This window comes from Eurytemora carolleeae, unplaced genomic scaffold (assembly GCF_000591075.1).
Source record: "Eurytemora carolleeae unplaced genomic scaffold, Eaff_2.0 scaffold928, whole genome shotgun sequence".
NCBI classification, from domain to species: Eukaryota; Metazoa; Arthropoda; class Copepoda; order Calanoida; family Temoridae; genus Eurytemora; species Eurytemora carolleeae.
The window spans coordinates 5876-19988 of record NW_019396814.1 but is presented as its reverse complement, the minus strand read 5'-3'; the positions used below and the strand labels follow the sequence as shown (position 1 = coordinate 19988).

At 32.3% G+C, this 14113-nt stretch overlaps 2 protein-coding genes across 2 annotated transcripts in view; both read right to left on the bottom strand.

Annotated features, from left to right (window-relative positions):
• Positions 1-5170, bottom strand: part of LOC111708958 (agrin) — a 20333-nt gene extending 15163 nt beyond the window's left edge. Inside the window, exons 1-4 of the mRNA XM_023482483.1 lie at positions 5125-5170; positions 3261-3314; positions 2506-2721; positions 113-224 (exon numbers count right to left, since the gene is read on the bottom strand). Of these exons, the coding sequence (XP_023338251.1) occupies positions 113-224; positions 2506-2721; positions 3261-3269 (337 nt within the window). The 5' untranslated portion in view covers positions 3270-3314; positions 5125-5170. The remainder of the gene's footprint in view (positions 1-112; positions 225-2505; positions 2722-3260; positions 3315-5124) is intronic.
• Positions 5171-8575: 3405 nt separating this feature from the next.
• On the bottom strand, positions 8576-12577 carry LOC111708969 (agrin; the record flags this gene model as incomplete). Its single annotated transcript, XM_023482497.1, has 3 exons — positions 8576-8666; positions 12071-12196; positions 12480-12577. Coding segments are annotated over 3 exons (277 nt in total), but the record flags the coding sequence as incomplete, so codon positions are not given.
• Positions 12578-14113: the final 1536 nt, after the last annotated feature.

Sequence of the window (14113 nt, the reverse complement as noted above, 5' to 3'; positions counted from 1 at the left end):
ACCAGACATGTAGAATATGGAGGACATTACCTAAATGATTGACCAGACATGTAGAATATGGAGGACATTACCTAAATGATTGACCAGACATGTAGAATATGGAGGATATTACCTAAATGATTGACCAAACATGTAGAATATGGAGGACAACGTCTAGCTTTACATCTATGGTCACAGGATCCAATATGGACCAGTTCAATCAGTCTACTCTCCTCACAGGAAACCTTACCAACACATTTTCACCAAACTTTTTTTTGTATTTTTAAAATTTTGCTCATGAAATAGCAATTTGGGGAAAACAGGAGTGATTTATTGTATTTAGTAAACCAGAGAGGCCGAATTTAAAGAATTTGAGCGGCGGCTTAAATCTGAGACGCGGCTTAAATATAGTTGGTTCCACTTGAAATTGTATTCAATGTTTCAAGATTTAGGCAGGCAACCAATTGAAACCGGTTTTGGCGGATTTGAGACGCGGCTCAGATTCATTAAATTCAGGTTTAGTATTGTAAAACGTAAAGCATTTTTAAATCCACAGGCATTGAATATGAATTGTTCATAAAAAGATTAAAGAAGTTTTGTAAAATCTTTTACAGAGTAAACCACAAAGAATAAGACTTCAGAGACGACTGTACGGAGTTTGGACAGGTTTCTTTTACATCGTTGATTCCGTACACTCTACAGCTTGAAATCATTGCTTTCTTTAACAAATTATTTTGGACACCGCAGTAACAGACTGCTCTAAGACATAAGACCAAAAACTGAGTTTAATGTCGTCATGAAAGTCGTGGGTAACCCTGTGTAATGTATCGTACAGAAACAAGGTGAATAAAGGAATGCGTATACAAATATTCACCAAGCAATTCTGGCCTGTACAATAATACTGGCTGCTCTACGAGGGGAGGAAGGCCAACCACATCAATCTCTAGTCCGAACCACATTCTCCTCATTTTCTAGTCCGAACCACATCGAAATCCTCGTCCTTTCAATATTATTTTTTTTAACGTGTCCGATCCTTGAAAATAAATACATTTTTTAAAAATATGGCGACGCTAGGGCATAGATGAAATATAAAATTTTCCCAATTAAATTTTAGATTTGTGTAAAAATGAAAATGCTCCATAAACGATGTTCTACAAAAAAGCGTCTGTAAAGAGCCTTTCTTTCGCGGAAAATGCCGCAAAACATTCTCAAACTCCATGTAAACAGTTTTTTGTAATATTCCAGCTGAATTTGGGTTAGAGATATGACTTACAATTTTTATATGTGTTACGCGAGCCATGCTGCATGTATGAAGTCTATGTGGTGCCCCTGTGAATTCCTGAGTTCTCCCTGCGGTTCTGTACAGAATTTATTGTGAAAAACTAGTTTTAGAAGCTGTTTACAGACTGACTACGCAGGCGCAAGTTTTCTCGCGTGGAAGCGGGCAGTTTCTATCTTAGTATATATTTATTTGTCTTACAAGTTCGTCTATTATTAACCGTGCTAAGAATTCTAGGATCACTGCGGTAATTATTCCTTATATATATGTATGCATATCGTTTGTTTATGTTATGTTTGATATTTATAAATGTGTTTTGTTGGTTCCTTGCCACAGTTTTTTAATGCCTGAGTTGATTTATTTGTTGTATTCGTATGATTTATCACTCAAAGCTTTTTCTGTGGGTTTATTAAACTTATTTAGATTGAAGTCTCGGAGAAATAAACGTTCGGAACCTTATTATTATCCTTTTGTTATGGAGAGCGTTGAGAAGAGGAAGGCTTACAATCCTATCTTGAGAAATACCGCACGGTAGTTATAAAGAGTTCATTAGGTCTTTAGGAAAATCGCTAAGTAGCGAAACAATATGATTAAATACTGTTTGAATTCATAGGGTAGTGACCAATTAATTGTAGCGAATGATTTGAATAATATAAATTGAACATTATTTTTTTCTATAATTTTAAGCATGCGGCAGGCAGTAGTGATCTCTTAGTGGGGACAAAAAATCTACCTTATTTGTAAATAAATCAGAAATCAATGATTATTTTGTATGGGTTGAAATGGTATAAATTTTTATTTGTGAAAGTTATCCATTTTGGAGGCAGAAGAGATTCAATTTTTAACCTAAATAATGTTTGACATCCTTCTCGTGGATTTGAAGATTCCAACATCTCAAAATCCTTGGAAAACTTTATTCTAGTCATGTTTTATGCCCTAACGTCGCCATATTTTTAAAAAATGTATTTATTTTCAAGGATCGGACACTTAAAAAAAATAATATTGAAAGGACGAGGAGTTCGAGGTGGTTCGGACGAGAAAATGGGGAGAATGTGGTTCGGACTAGAGATTGATGTGGTTGGCCTTCCTCCCCTCGCTCTACAGTGTTTTGTAAAAAATACCTTTTTTCCAAATTGCCAGAAGGGACAGTCAACAGAAGACAAAAAAAGAATGGTTGACAAGAATAATCAAAATTATCGTATGAGTGAAAACAAAAATGCTTAAAAATGTATAAAAATGTTGAGTTCCTGGTGTAAATGGCATAGACTTGGATATGTCACATTATCTGAACCACAAACAGGATTATAAACGGGAGAACACTTCGTGCACGCGCACATAGCAGATCCAGATTCATCCCGTACACATTCAGCTCCCTCCACACATCGTAGGCTGGCACATGGACTTTCACGCTCACAAGCTCCAGAATGTACAGTGATCAAGTTCAAACCCAGTCTACAGGAATCCTAGAATATAATCAATCAATCATACAACATGATCTATTTATCCTAGAATATAATCAATCAATCATATAACATCCTCTATTTATCCTAGAATATTATCCATCAATCATACAACATGATCTATTTATCCTAGAATATAATTAATTTATCATAGAACAGGATCAGTTTATTCTAGAACATGATCAATTTATCCTAGAATATTATCAATTTATCCTAGAACATGATCAATTTATCCTAGAACATGATCAATTTATCCTAAAACATGATCTAGTTATCCTCGAACATGATATTTTTTAATGGGATTTTTTTTGTCCCCAGGACATCATCGGGTTGTTACGATCAAATCTCGTAATTTTTAATAGTGCAAAAGTTCGGTATTGTTTGTGTTTATATTGATCTACCAGGGATTGTAATCTGGCAGCACATTTATCCATCCACAACCATATATTATGCAGACATTTAGCCTACTGGAATCACTTTAAGGTAATTATTGAAATAAGAGTCAAATTCAAGATTTTTCAATTTTTTAATTCAATATTTACCTGTTTCATAGTGCACTGGTTTCTATACGTCTTTCCATTGGAAGCACAAACTGTCTGAGAAAAAGGAAAAAAGTAATAACCCTGTTTTGAAAGAGGAAAAAAGTATAAACCCTGTTCTAAAAGAGAAAAAAATATACAACATATAACCAGTGATGCACAGGGGGCGGAAACGTCATGTATGTGTGTCTGTACCAAAAGAGTGTGTGTAAAGTTTACCGAACCGAAGGCGCGTACTGTAGGTATATACAGTACATACGAATCTCCGTATTTGTAATGTCTAGGAGAGTACATTTGTTTATTGTTGATTGTTTACTTAAAATAAGTTTAATATACATGTAGTATATTATTTATATATTTAAGTCAACACTATAAGCCAAATTTGCATGCAAAAAATATAATTTGATTAAAGTTTTCAATAAACTAGTCGTTATTCAAGCTTAATTATAATTGACAACATTGTTCTGCAATTTCCTTGACTGTAGTCATGTGGTGTGTCTGTAACAAAAGAGTGTGTGTAAGGTGTACCGAACTTGTCTGCAAAGCAGTGCGACTGGCTTTCTCATGCCAGACCAGGGCCATTTCCTTTCCCTTTATTCCTATTCTCTGGTGATGCAATGTAAGATTGCATACTAAGGGATGCAATCTTACATTGCGTCCCCCAGGTTTGCGACCCTAAGTGGTATAATTGTGCTCAAAAGTTGGAATAAAGTATAAACCCTGTTTTCCTAGACGTTGAGATAAATCATACAAGATCTAATATAATGATGTTGGATTGTATCAGGATAAAAACAAATAGTATAAGGCCTCATGTATGATTACTCCGGGGAATAGAGATATATTTTTCACTATTCATTCACTTCTTCACTCTTTTCTTCATCTTTAGAAAGTACGTCAAAAAGTAAAATATTAATAACTAGGCTTTTAGGGTGCTTCGCGCCAATCTTTTATTTCCACATTTTCTCTTTGTATGCATTGTAAAAGAAAAACAAAAAAGTTCGCGGATTTTATAAAAAGGAAACGTGGACTTTCAAAATTTTTTGAAACCGAATATTGTTGGAGGCAAATTCTTAAAGTTTTGATCATCTAAAAACCTCTCCTGGGGTACTTTTTGATTCAAACGTGGTAAATAAAAGCTTAAAGGAGTTTCATGTCCAATTCACAATGGCATTTTTTTAAACTTTGTCTCTGATAAAAGTTTTTTTTTTATTTGATGAAAGATTACTTTCTATCTGATAATAGATTATTTTCTATCTGATAATAGATTATTTTCTATCTAATAATAGATTATTTTCAATCTAATAATAGATTATTTTCTATCTGATAACAGATTATTTTCTATCTGATAATAGATTATTTTCTATCTGATAATAAATTATTTTCTGTCATAGATTATTTTCTATCTAATAATAGATTATTTTCTATCTGATAATAGATTATTTTCTATCTAATAATAGATTATTTTCTATCTGATAATAGATTATTTTCTATCTGATAATAGATTAATTTCTATCTGATAATAGATTATTTTCTATCTGATAATAGATTATTTTCTAACTGATAAAAGATTATTTTCTATCTGATAATAGACTATTTTCTATCTGATAATAGATTATTTTCTATCTGATAATAGATTATTTTCTATCTGATAATAGATTATTTTCAATCTGATAATAGAGGAAGTTGAGCTTATTAGAGCTGGAGTTGCAGCACAGAGAAATTATATATTTTCTTGCGACTATAATATATGTAATAATTCCTTTATTCTTCATCCGATAAAGGCTTAAAAAGTGAATCGAGCATGTGACACTTCAAATTAAATTAACAGTCCCTTTAGGACTTAACAACTACAAATATTTTGTTTTACCTGGATAATTTCCGGACATTCTGCAATACAGGTACACACAGCTTTACGTTCTATCATTTAGTTCATTCAATTTTATTCAGATACCAAAATAATCCAAACTTTAAAAATTTCGTTCTCTCCCCTACTTCCGTGAAAGATTTCAAAATAAACGGATGCAATTTAATTTTTACTTTTAAGAATAGAAATGGTTTACCAAATTCTTAAATTTTTTTATCAAATATCTCAATGTCTTAAAGGATCGAATCTAAACATATTTCTAATCCAAGACTTATGCAATTTCCAGGTACTGTCACCCAGAGCATTAAAATCAATTAATATACAGTACAGTAAAATACAGTACAGTGCAGAACAGTAAAGCACCGTACATTACAGCACAGTACAGCCAGTACATGTTTAACAGTACAGTAAAATGCAGTAAAATCAAATATTATATTTGATCAGAGAAATTTAACTTATTTTTGTCCTGAGGAAAAAAGGTAATTGGTGTAGAACTAAACATGCAACATCGTGTTCGTGTCTGAGACTCAATAAAGTTATGAAGATATTTATTTATTTATTTTCATAGTGTTGGTTCAGCCACCCTGCAACTGCATATTCATTTGTTAAAAGATCATTATCCTTCCAATTACAGAGTGCCATAAAACATTTTCAACGGTACCTTAAAACTGTTATTATTTTATCATATTTTAACAGCATAGATGAGCCAGTAAATAACTAAAATCTATTACAAAAAAGTCAACAAAAATTCTGTCATAAATGGATGCTGAAAATCACATTTTCAATTACTGTCTCTTGAAAATAGAACTCTGAATTGTAAATGATGTGCAAAACAAATCGGAAAAAGCGTCATTCCACTAACGGTTTTAAACACCAAGTTTTCAACATTTTTAACTACACTCGGCTTGATAATTGGTTTAATATGCGTTCTAAAAACTAAACTCTTTGTAATTATCAGCATACAAATTGTAGGAAAATCTTGATAATAACAATTTGAATGCCTGCTAATTAATGTTTTTATTATTAACCTGAGGACACTGTACTGGTTAGTATTGTAAAAAGACAAGTATAATATTTAGCTGCCTAGCATGATATATTAGAACTTATTATAAAATAACATGCTTAGTTACAAGTGGGGCCGGTTTACAATCGGAATTCTGTTGCGCGGAATTGTGCGGATTTGCAATGAATTGTGCGGAATTGTACGGATTTGCGATTAATTGCGCGGAATTGTACGGATTAGCGATGAATTGTGCGGAATTTCTCTGACTTAAAGGGCTCGCAATTACGTTAAAACAAGAGACTGTTCTTGATTTACTATTTTCCTTTCAAAGGGAGTGTTAACGAAAAGTGAAAGCGGGTATAGGGTTACATCGAATAATATTCGATGATTAATAATGATTAATATGATGATAACAATAATATTCGATGATGCTACTAATCTTACATCTATCTGGGAAGTAAAAAGGAGAAAATTGTTAAAAACTACTCATACCGAAGAACGTAGCTTCCTTACAAATTCAGAAAGGTACAATACTCAACTCAGATCGTAAAAAAATCAATTTAATTCCATAAAAATCATTCAGAAATTGGTAAAACTAAGAAACATTTTGTTTTTTTTTCAGCATTGAAAAGTGTTAATTTTTCAAGTTCTCAAAGGTGTAAAGGGTTTCGTTGTGAATAGAATTATGGAGAAAGGGGGAATTTCGTTTAACAACCCTTTCCATAGTTTCCCCTTTATTACGGTTAGTTATTACTACGCATTGAAAAAGCTTAATGGTTGTAAATATTCATAATAAATTCAAAAGTTTTTGCAAAATTATGTAAGAAACTGTCTAGACCAGACTTCAGGTAAACATCAAGGAAATCAAACATTTATCAAATTTTACATTCTTAAAGATTTCAAATTCCATTCTCTAATAAGAGGGGGATTCAGGCTATATATCATATATCCTGTCATTGCATAGTGTAAAAAACCAAACATGATTGTCAACACAATTTGGAAATATGTTAAAGGCTCCTTTGTGAAGGTCCTGTAAATATTTTCAATTCTTAAAACAGGGGTAACAATTATGCCCTATAAAGCACCCCCCCANTCATACACCTAAACATACTAGTTACAGTGGAACCTAGAACACAGGCACCATCATACACCTAAACATACTAGTTACAGTGGAACCTAGAACACAGGCACCATCATACACCTAAACATACTAGTTACAGTGGAACCTAGAACACAGGCACCGTCATACACCTAAACATACTAGTTACATTGGAACCTAGAACACAGGCACCATCATACACCTAAAAATTCTAGTTACAGTGGAACCTAGAACACAGGCACCATCATACACCTAAACATACTAATTACAGTGGAACCTAGAACACAGTGGAATAGCGGGCCGACATTTCAGCAATAGTATGTGTATTTAGATAACATATATCTAGGATGCTATAAAAAGTTTACAAGGTTTGGTTGACTCAAAGCCTTGGCCTTTCATTCTTCTTCAAAAATGTTAATTAATGTTTATTATTAAAAATTACGTTATTTTCCCTTTGTCAGTTTGTTTGGACCCAAAGGTCAAAAAGACTAAATCAATCTGACTCAACAGATAGTGTTCGCTGGCAAGGATCAAAACGAGGAAGGAAAAACTTTTAAATAATTAGAAAAATATGCAAAATCTTATCAGTCCTTTAAAACAGAGAAATTAAGTAAAAGCGAACAGCTTAAAAGCGTTGTCTCACGCTTTCTTTATTTTTTTTACAGATGGTAAAAATTCCAGCTTAAAGATAATAAACCTTTCGTATATTCATCTTATTAAGATTTACCAGACTAATTTCATTAAATTTAAAAGCAGGGTTTTTTTTATTCCCGCCGGTTTTTACAATTTTTTCCCCCCCCCCCCCCTCCCTGGGGGGTAAAGAAGTAAAATAACTAAGAAGAGGGGAAGGAAATTGGAAAGCAGGGAAGGGAAGGAAATGTGAGAGTAGGGAAGGGAAGGGAATGGGAAAGTAGGGAAGGGAAGAGGAAAGTTATAATGCAGCGTTAACACCCCAACTAAAAATTGTCGCGCTACACGCCCAAGTTCATATATATTTAGAAAAAGAATAATCAGTCATTTTACCAATAAATTATAATGCAGGTTAAAAGAATAAAACAAATTTGGAAGTATACATTGGAAAAATTTTTTTTTAACAACATTCGATGTAATCTTAAGTTATATAAAGTTAGATTAAAACCAACCTTAGTAATATTTTTCTCATGTTGGCAGGAATCTTTCTGCATATGGCAGAGGGAGTCATAATCCATACCATCCGATCCACAAACAATATCTAGACATAAAGAAGGTGATTATAATCCATACCATCCGATCCACAAACAATATCTAGACATATAGAAGGGGATTATAATCCATACCATCCGATCCACAAACAATATCTAGACATATAGAAGGAGATTATAATCCATACCATCCAATCCACAAACAATATCTAGACATATAGAAGGGGATTATAATCCATACCATCCAATCCACAAACAATATCTAGACATATAGAAGGTGATTATACGATCCACAAACAATATATGATATATGTATTGAGGGGATTATAATAATCCATCCAATCCGATCCACAAACAATATATGATATATGTATTGAGGGGATTATAATGATCCATTCCATCCGATCCACAAACATTGAATTAAAGATCTTATGAGTCAAGTCACTGTGAGTATCAAAGAAAGTAATTTTATCCATTCTTCTCTTAATCTTCATTAAGAATTTACAAAAAATAATAATACTTAAATAATGACAAAATACTAGTGTGAAGAGTGTATAAACAAGTATGTATAGGATTAATCACAAAACTATACAAGACTAATAAATCTACCCAAAACTTTAACGATTTGAATGATAGATTTTGTTTTCTGCCTTTAATATGGCCTTTTAATGGTCTAACTATATGGGTTGGTAATAACAAAGGCATGATTCATTTTTCTGATAGCGTCTGTTCAAATCAGGGTTCACTTTCGTGTTTGGTGACTACACAGGACCAATATAAATAGCAACGGCGGTTACAATTATCAATCTATTTATCTTATCTTCCAATTAGAGACGAATCAGTAAACCAGTGTCCGAATTTAATGAATTGAATACAATTTTAAGTGAAACCAACCATATTTGAGCCGTTGCTTAAATTTAAGCCGCGGCTCAAATTCTTTAATTTTGGCCTCAGTTCTAAATGGGTTGGTTCCAAAGAAGGCTTATTTTCAATTTTCTAAAGTCTCATTCTTTGTATGTAAGACTGTTTATCCGACAGTGAAGAGTGCTCTATGTGTGATGTTTTCTAGAAATACAAGTTCAGGATTGTTTAACATTTTATCCTCAGTTTAATCTCTAGAAGTGCGGATTGTTAAATTGCACGTCAAACTAGAGTAAATTGCACATCAAACTAGAGTAAATTGCACGTCAAACTAGAGTAAATTGCACGTAAAACTAGAGTAAATTGCATGTTAAACTATATTAAATTGCACGTCAAACTAGAGTAAATTGCACGTCAAACTAGAGTAAATTGCACATCAAACTAGATTGAATTGCACGTCAAACTAGAGTAAACTGCACGTCAAACTAGAGAAAATTGCACGTCAGGGTAGATTAAATTGCACGTCAAACTAGAGTAAATTGCACGTCAAAGTAGAGTAAATTGCACGTCAAACTAGAGTAGATTGCATGTCAAACTAGAGTAAATTGCACGTAAGGCTAGATTAAATTGCACGTCAAACTAGAGTAAATTGCACGTCAAACTAAAGTAAATTGTACGAAAGATTGAAATAGTTTACGTTTACAAACATAACTTCTCTTATTGAAGAGCTATAGAAGAACATAACTTTTTTGAATTTCTAATATGAAGCCGGCCAGATATATTTGCTTTTACCATACTTTTGAATACCATTAAAACTAAAGGAGCTAGGAAGTCTCAAAGTCGTAACAGGAATGCCATATAGATTGTATCTTCTTATGTAAAGATCACTGTTATATATAAAGAGAACCGTGTTTTATCCAGTTTTATCTCAATTAATTTCATGACAAGATCGAGTTAATGTACAATTTATGTTCTCCAGTACTCTCTTGTCAATATAGTTTACCGACTGCCTACAGTGTGTCCCAATAAACATCGATAGAAACTAAGAGATCGACGACTTGCGTAAATTGTGTTTTAGATAAATGTTAAATATCTTGAAAGATTGTCGATTTTAAACTTAATTACCAAGTTTAATGTTTACTGGGATACACGGTATTTAGCCAACTAAGCAATTAGCGTTTCATGAATGTTATTTTTTTTTTCCTTGTATACTATACAGTATTAAAGGGACTGTAAGCGTTTATTTCAGTGGCTCTCTATGCAAAGATGACATGCCCAACTAAACCTTTATCTGATCAATGTCGAAGATATTCTCTGTTGATCTAGGTTTTTAAGTGTTAGATAATTCCAATATGATTTCCTGCAGTATAATTCGCAAGTCACTTTTTACAGAATCCACAGTTGAAATTAATCAGCTTACAAACTTATAGACATTGATATCTAATTCATTCTTTATCAGACAAAGGTTTTAATGTTGCTGTTATGAATCGGGCATTGCCATCTTGCATGAGGGTCACTTAAATGTACGCTGTACAGTTCTTTCAAAGAATATAAAGAATACAACATGTACAATTTGTCGCATTGTGAACTATTCGTTAATGATTGCAACGGAACATTTTGTTGCCAGAAGGATTTCTTGAGCTGTCTTGCGTGTTTCAAAGGTTTTTCAAATTTCGATTGTAAATCCATGCCTAGAGAATTAAACCAAATTAGGTTTAAAGAAACATTTCAATTGTATGTCTAAATACTGGAAATGTAGAACAAATTGCAAAAATTTCGAAACTTTCATTTTATTTTTGGATGAAATCATTAATAAATTGCAGCATCATGGCACCTGTACTTAAAAAGAAGCATTTCATGTACAGCAACTTGGAGTGCAAAAACAGTTTCTGGAAGTTGGAACTATACTTGTATAAAATTAAAAAGTCTAAAAGCTATTAAGTGTGTATTTTTTAACTATAACTATAGCTCCTCTCAAGTTTTAGCTTATTTTGGCATTTTATTTATACTCTATTTGTCAAAGAAGTGGTTCTTCTCTTGAATGCTAAATAATATTGATATAACGTTGTATCAAAAATCAAATCTAGAATTAGTTAAATTGCACAGGTCTACACGTCTATTGTGGCCATTTTCTCTTACACTGAATGAAAAAAAATATTTTTTGCTAAGGTATTCCTGATTTCTAAGTTCATTAGAAGTATAGAACCAATATTTAAGGCAGTTTAAACAAGCGAAACACGAATGTCCACTGTAAGTACGCAGTTTATGCTTGTAGATATCAAAACAGTACAGTATACCAAATAAATTATTGATATATACCTGATAAATCTTGATATACATCTTATTCACGTTCTCTAAGTATGCAGTTTATACTTGTAGATATCAAAACAGTACAGTATACCAAATAAATTATTGATATATACCTTGATAAATCTTGATATACATCTTATTCACGTTCTCTAAGTATGCAGTTTATCCTTGTAGATATCAAAACAGTACAGTATACCAAATAAATTATTGATATATACCTTGATAAATCTTGATATACATCTTATTCACGTTCTCTAAGTATGCAGTTTATACTTGTAGATATCAAAACAGTACAGTATACCAAATAAATTATTGATATATACCTTGATAAATCTTGATATACATCTTATTCACGTTCTTATACAATTAAATTTACATAAAAATAATATAATACAATATATCAAAAATAAATCTTAAATGAAATAACAACATATGCTGTACTGTACTCAAATGTACATGGTTCGTAAATGTAAATTGTGCTTAGTTGTACTGTACCTGATTTAGTAGATTCCGGGCAGGGTCCCTTGCATACACATCTAGCTGAAGCAAGATCAAAGGAAGGAAGGCACATTTGGTTCTTAGGACACTCAAGGTTCAAGCAGGGATCCCGGACACAGGGACCTGGAAATATATTTACATTAGTTAAGTATTAATTAAGTAAAGAGTTTACAAAAAGAAAGAATTAATGAACTCTAAGAATGTCACGGGTTTTAAGAATTTAAAGAAAAGAACAAATGAATTTTTCTAATCCCTAAATCTGTATAACATTAAAATGCAAAATCATGGGGATTTTAAACTCAGAGTTTGTGGCAGAGATTCAAATCCTTCGCCGAATTTCAGGATTATTACGATTTCAACTTGTTTTCCGAGTTTCAAAGAATTTAAAAAATTTTAAGAAAATCACCTGTTTGAACAAATTTAACAGGTTTCTGAAGTTTACACTGAGCCAGCTGACGGTAACAATCATTATCATAAGTCAACCCATCTGACCCACACACTGGCCTGCACATTCAGAGATACTTTTATACCTTACTCTTCATGAAGCATATTCTTTTTATCAAAGATTTTACACTAAAGGATAATTTTTGGTTTGCATAACATAATTTTTTAATATTTTTTTTAAAGGATCATTGAAAAAATTATGAACTTAATAGCATTTTTTTTCTTCTTAAAATATTTTTTGAAAATATTTTTTAAATGTTTAAATTAGCCAAAACAATTATTGTTATTATTGAATTATTATTTTCTAATAGCATTTACTTAGATAAATTTTCCAAATTAAATTATGTTTTTTATATATATTTGAGAAATTCGGAGAAAAAGTGTAAAAAAGGATAATTACACATGATTGTTGGCTAATAAAGTGCATTCACGCAAACTTAACTTTTGTTTGCTTAACTTAATGTTACAGATCAATATTAGCTTAGAAAATATCTATCTAATGGATTGTATGTTTAGCTTAATTTTATTAAGTCTTTATCTACATCTGAGCTCAGCATGACTAATCTAACTGTATACTACCCTGAACCCTTTATCTGAACTCTGCAGCATTAATCTAACTGTATGATGCCTGAACCCTTCATCTAAGCTCTGCAGGACTAATCTAACTGTATAATGCCCTGAACCCTTTATCTGAACTCTGCAGGACTAATCTAACTGTATAATACCCTGAACCCTTTACCTGAACTCTGCAGGACTAATCTAACTGTATAATACCCTGAACCCTTTATCTGAACTCTGCAGGACTAATCTAACTGTATAATGCCCTGAATCCTTTATCTGACCTCTGCAGGACTAATCTAATTGTATAATGCCCTGAATCCTTTATCTGAACTCTGCAGGACTAATCTAACTGTATAATACCCTGAATCCTTTATCTGAGCTCTGCAGGACTAATCTAACTGTATAATACCCTGAATCCTTTATCTGATGTCTGCAGGACTAATCTAACTGTATAATTCCCTGAACCCTTTATCTGAACTCTGTAGCACTAATTTTACTGTATAATGCCCTGAACCCTTTATCTGAACTCTGCAGGACTAATCTAACTGTATGTATTATGCCTGAACCCTTTATCTGAACTCTGCAGGACTAATCTAACGGTATAATACCCTGAACCCTTTATCTGAACTCTGCAGGACTAATCTAACTGTATAATACCCTGAACCCTTTATCTGATGTCTATGGCAAGGTTGAATGATTTATCCGATATTGACATTACTCTGTCTAGTGTCTACAAATATACACTGGGGACACTGAGAATAAAAACTTCATGCTAATTAAATAACAATTTAATGAGTGAATGAAAGGAAATTTAAGTGCATTTTTAAGGCTTATTTTGGCTATTTTTTCTCTCTCTGCAGAGACTTTTCTTTTCAAGCTATTTGAAAACGGACGTGTAAACACTTCAGGGTCAAAAATAGTTAATTACAAATACGGATAAATCAACTGCTTTATAATCAAGGTTTAAGCGTGCAAATTGCATAAGCCCGCGCAATTACAGTGAACTTGTTCTTGCGCTAGGTAGCGCGAATTATG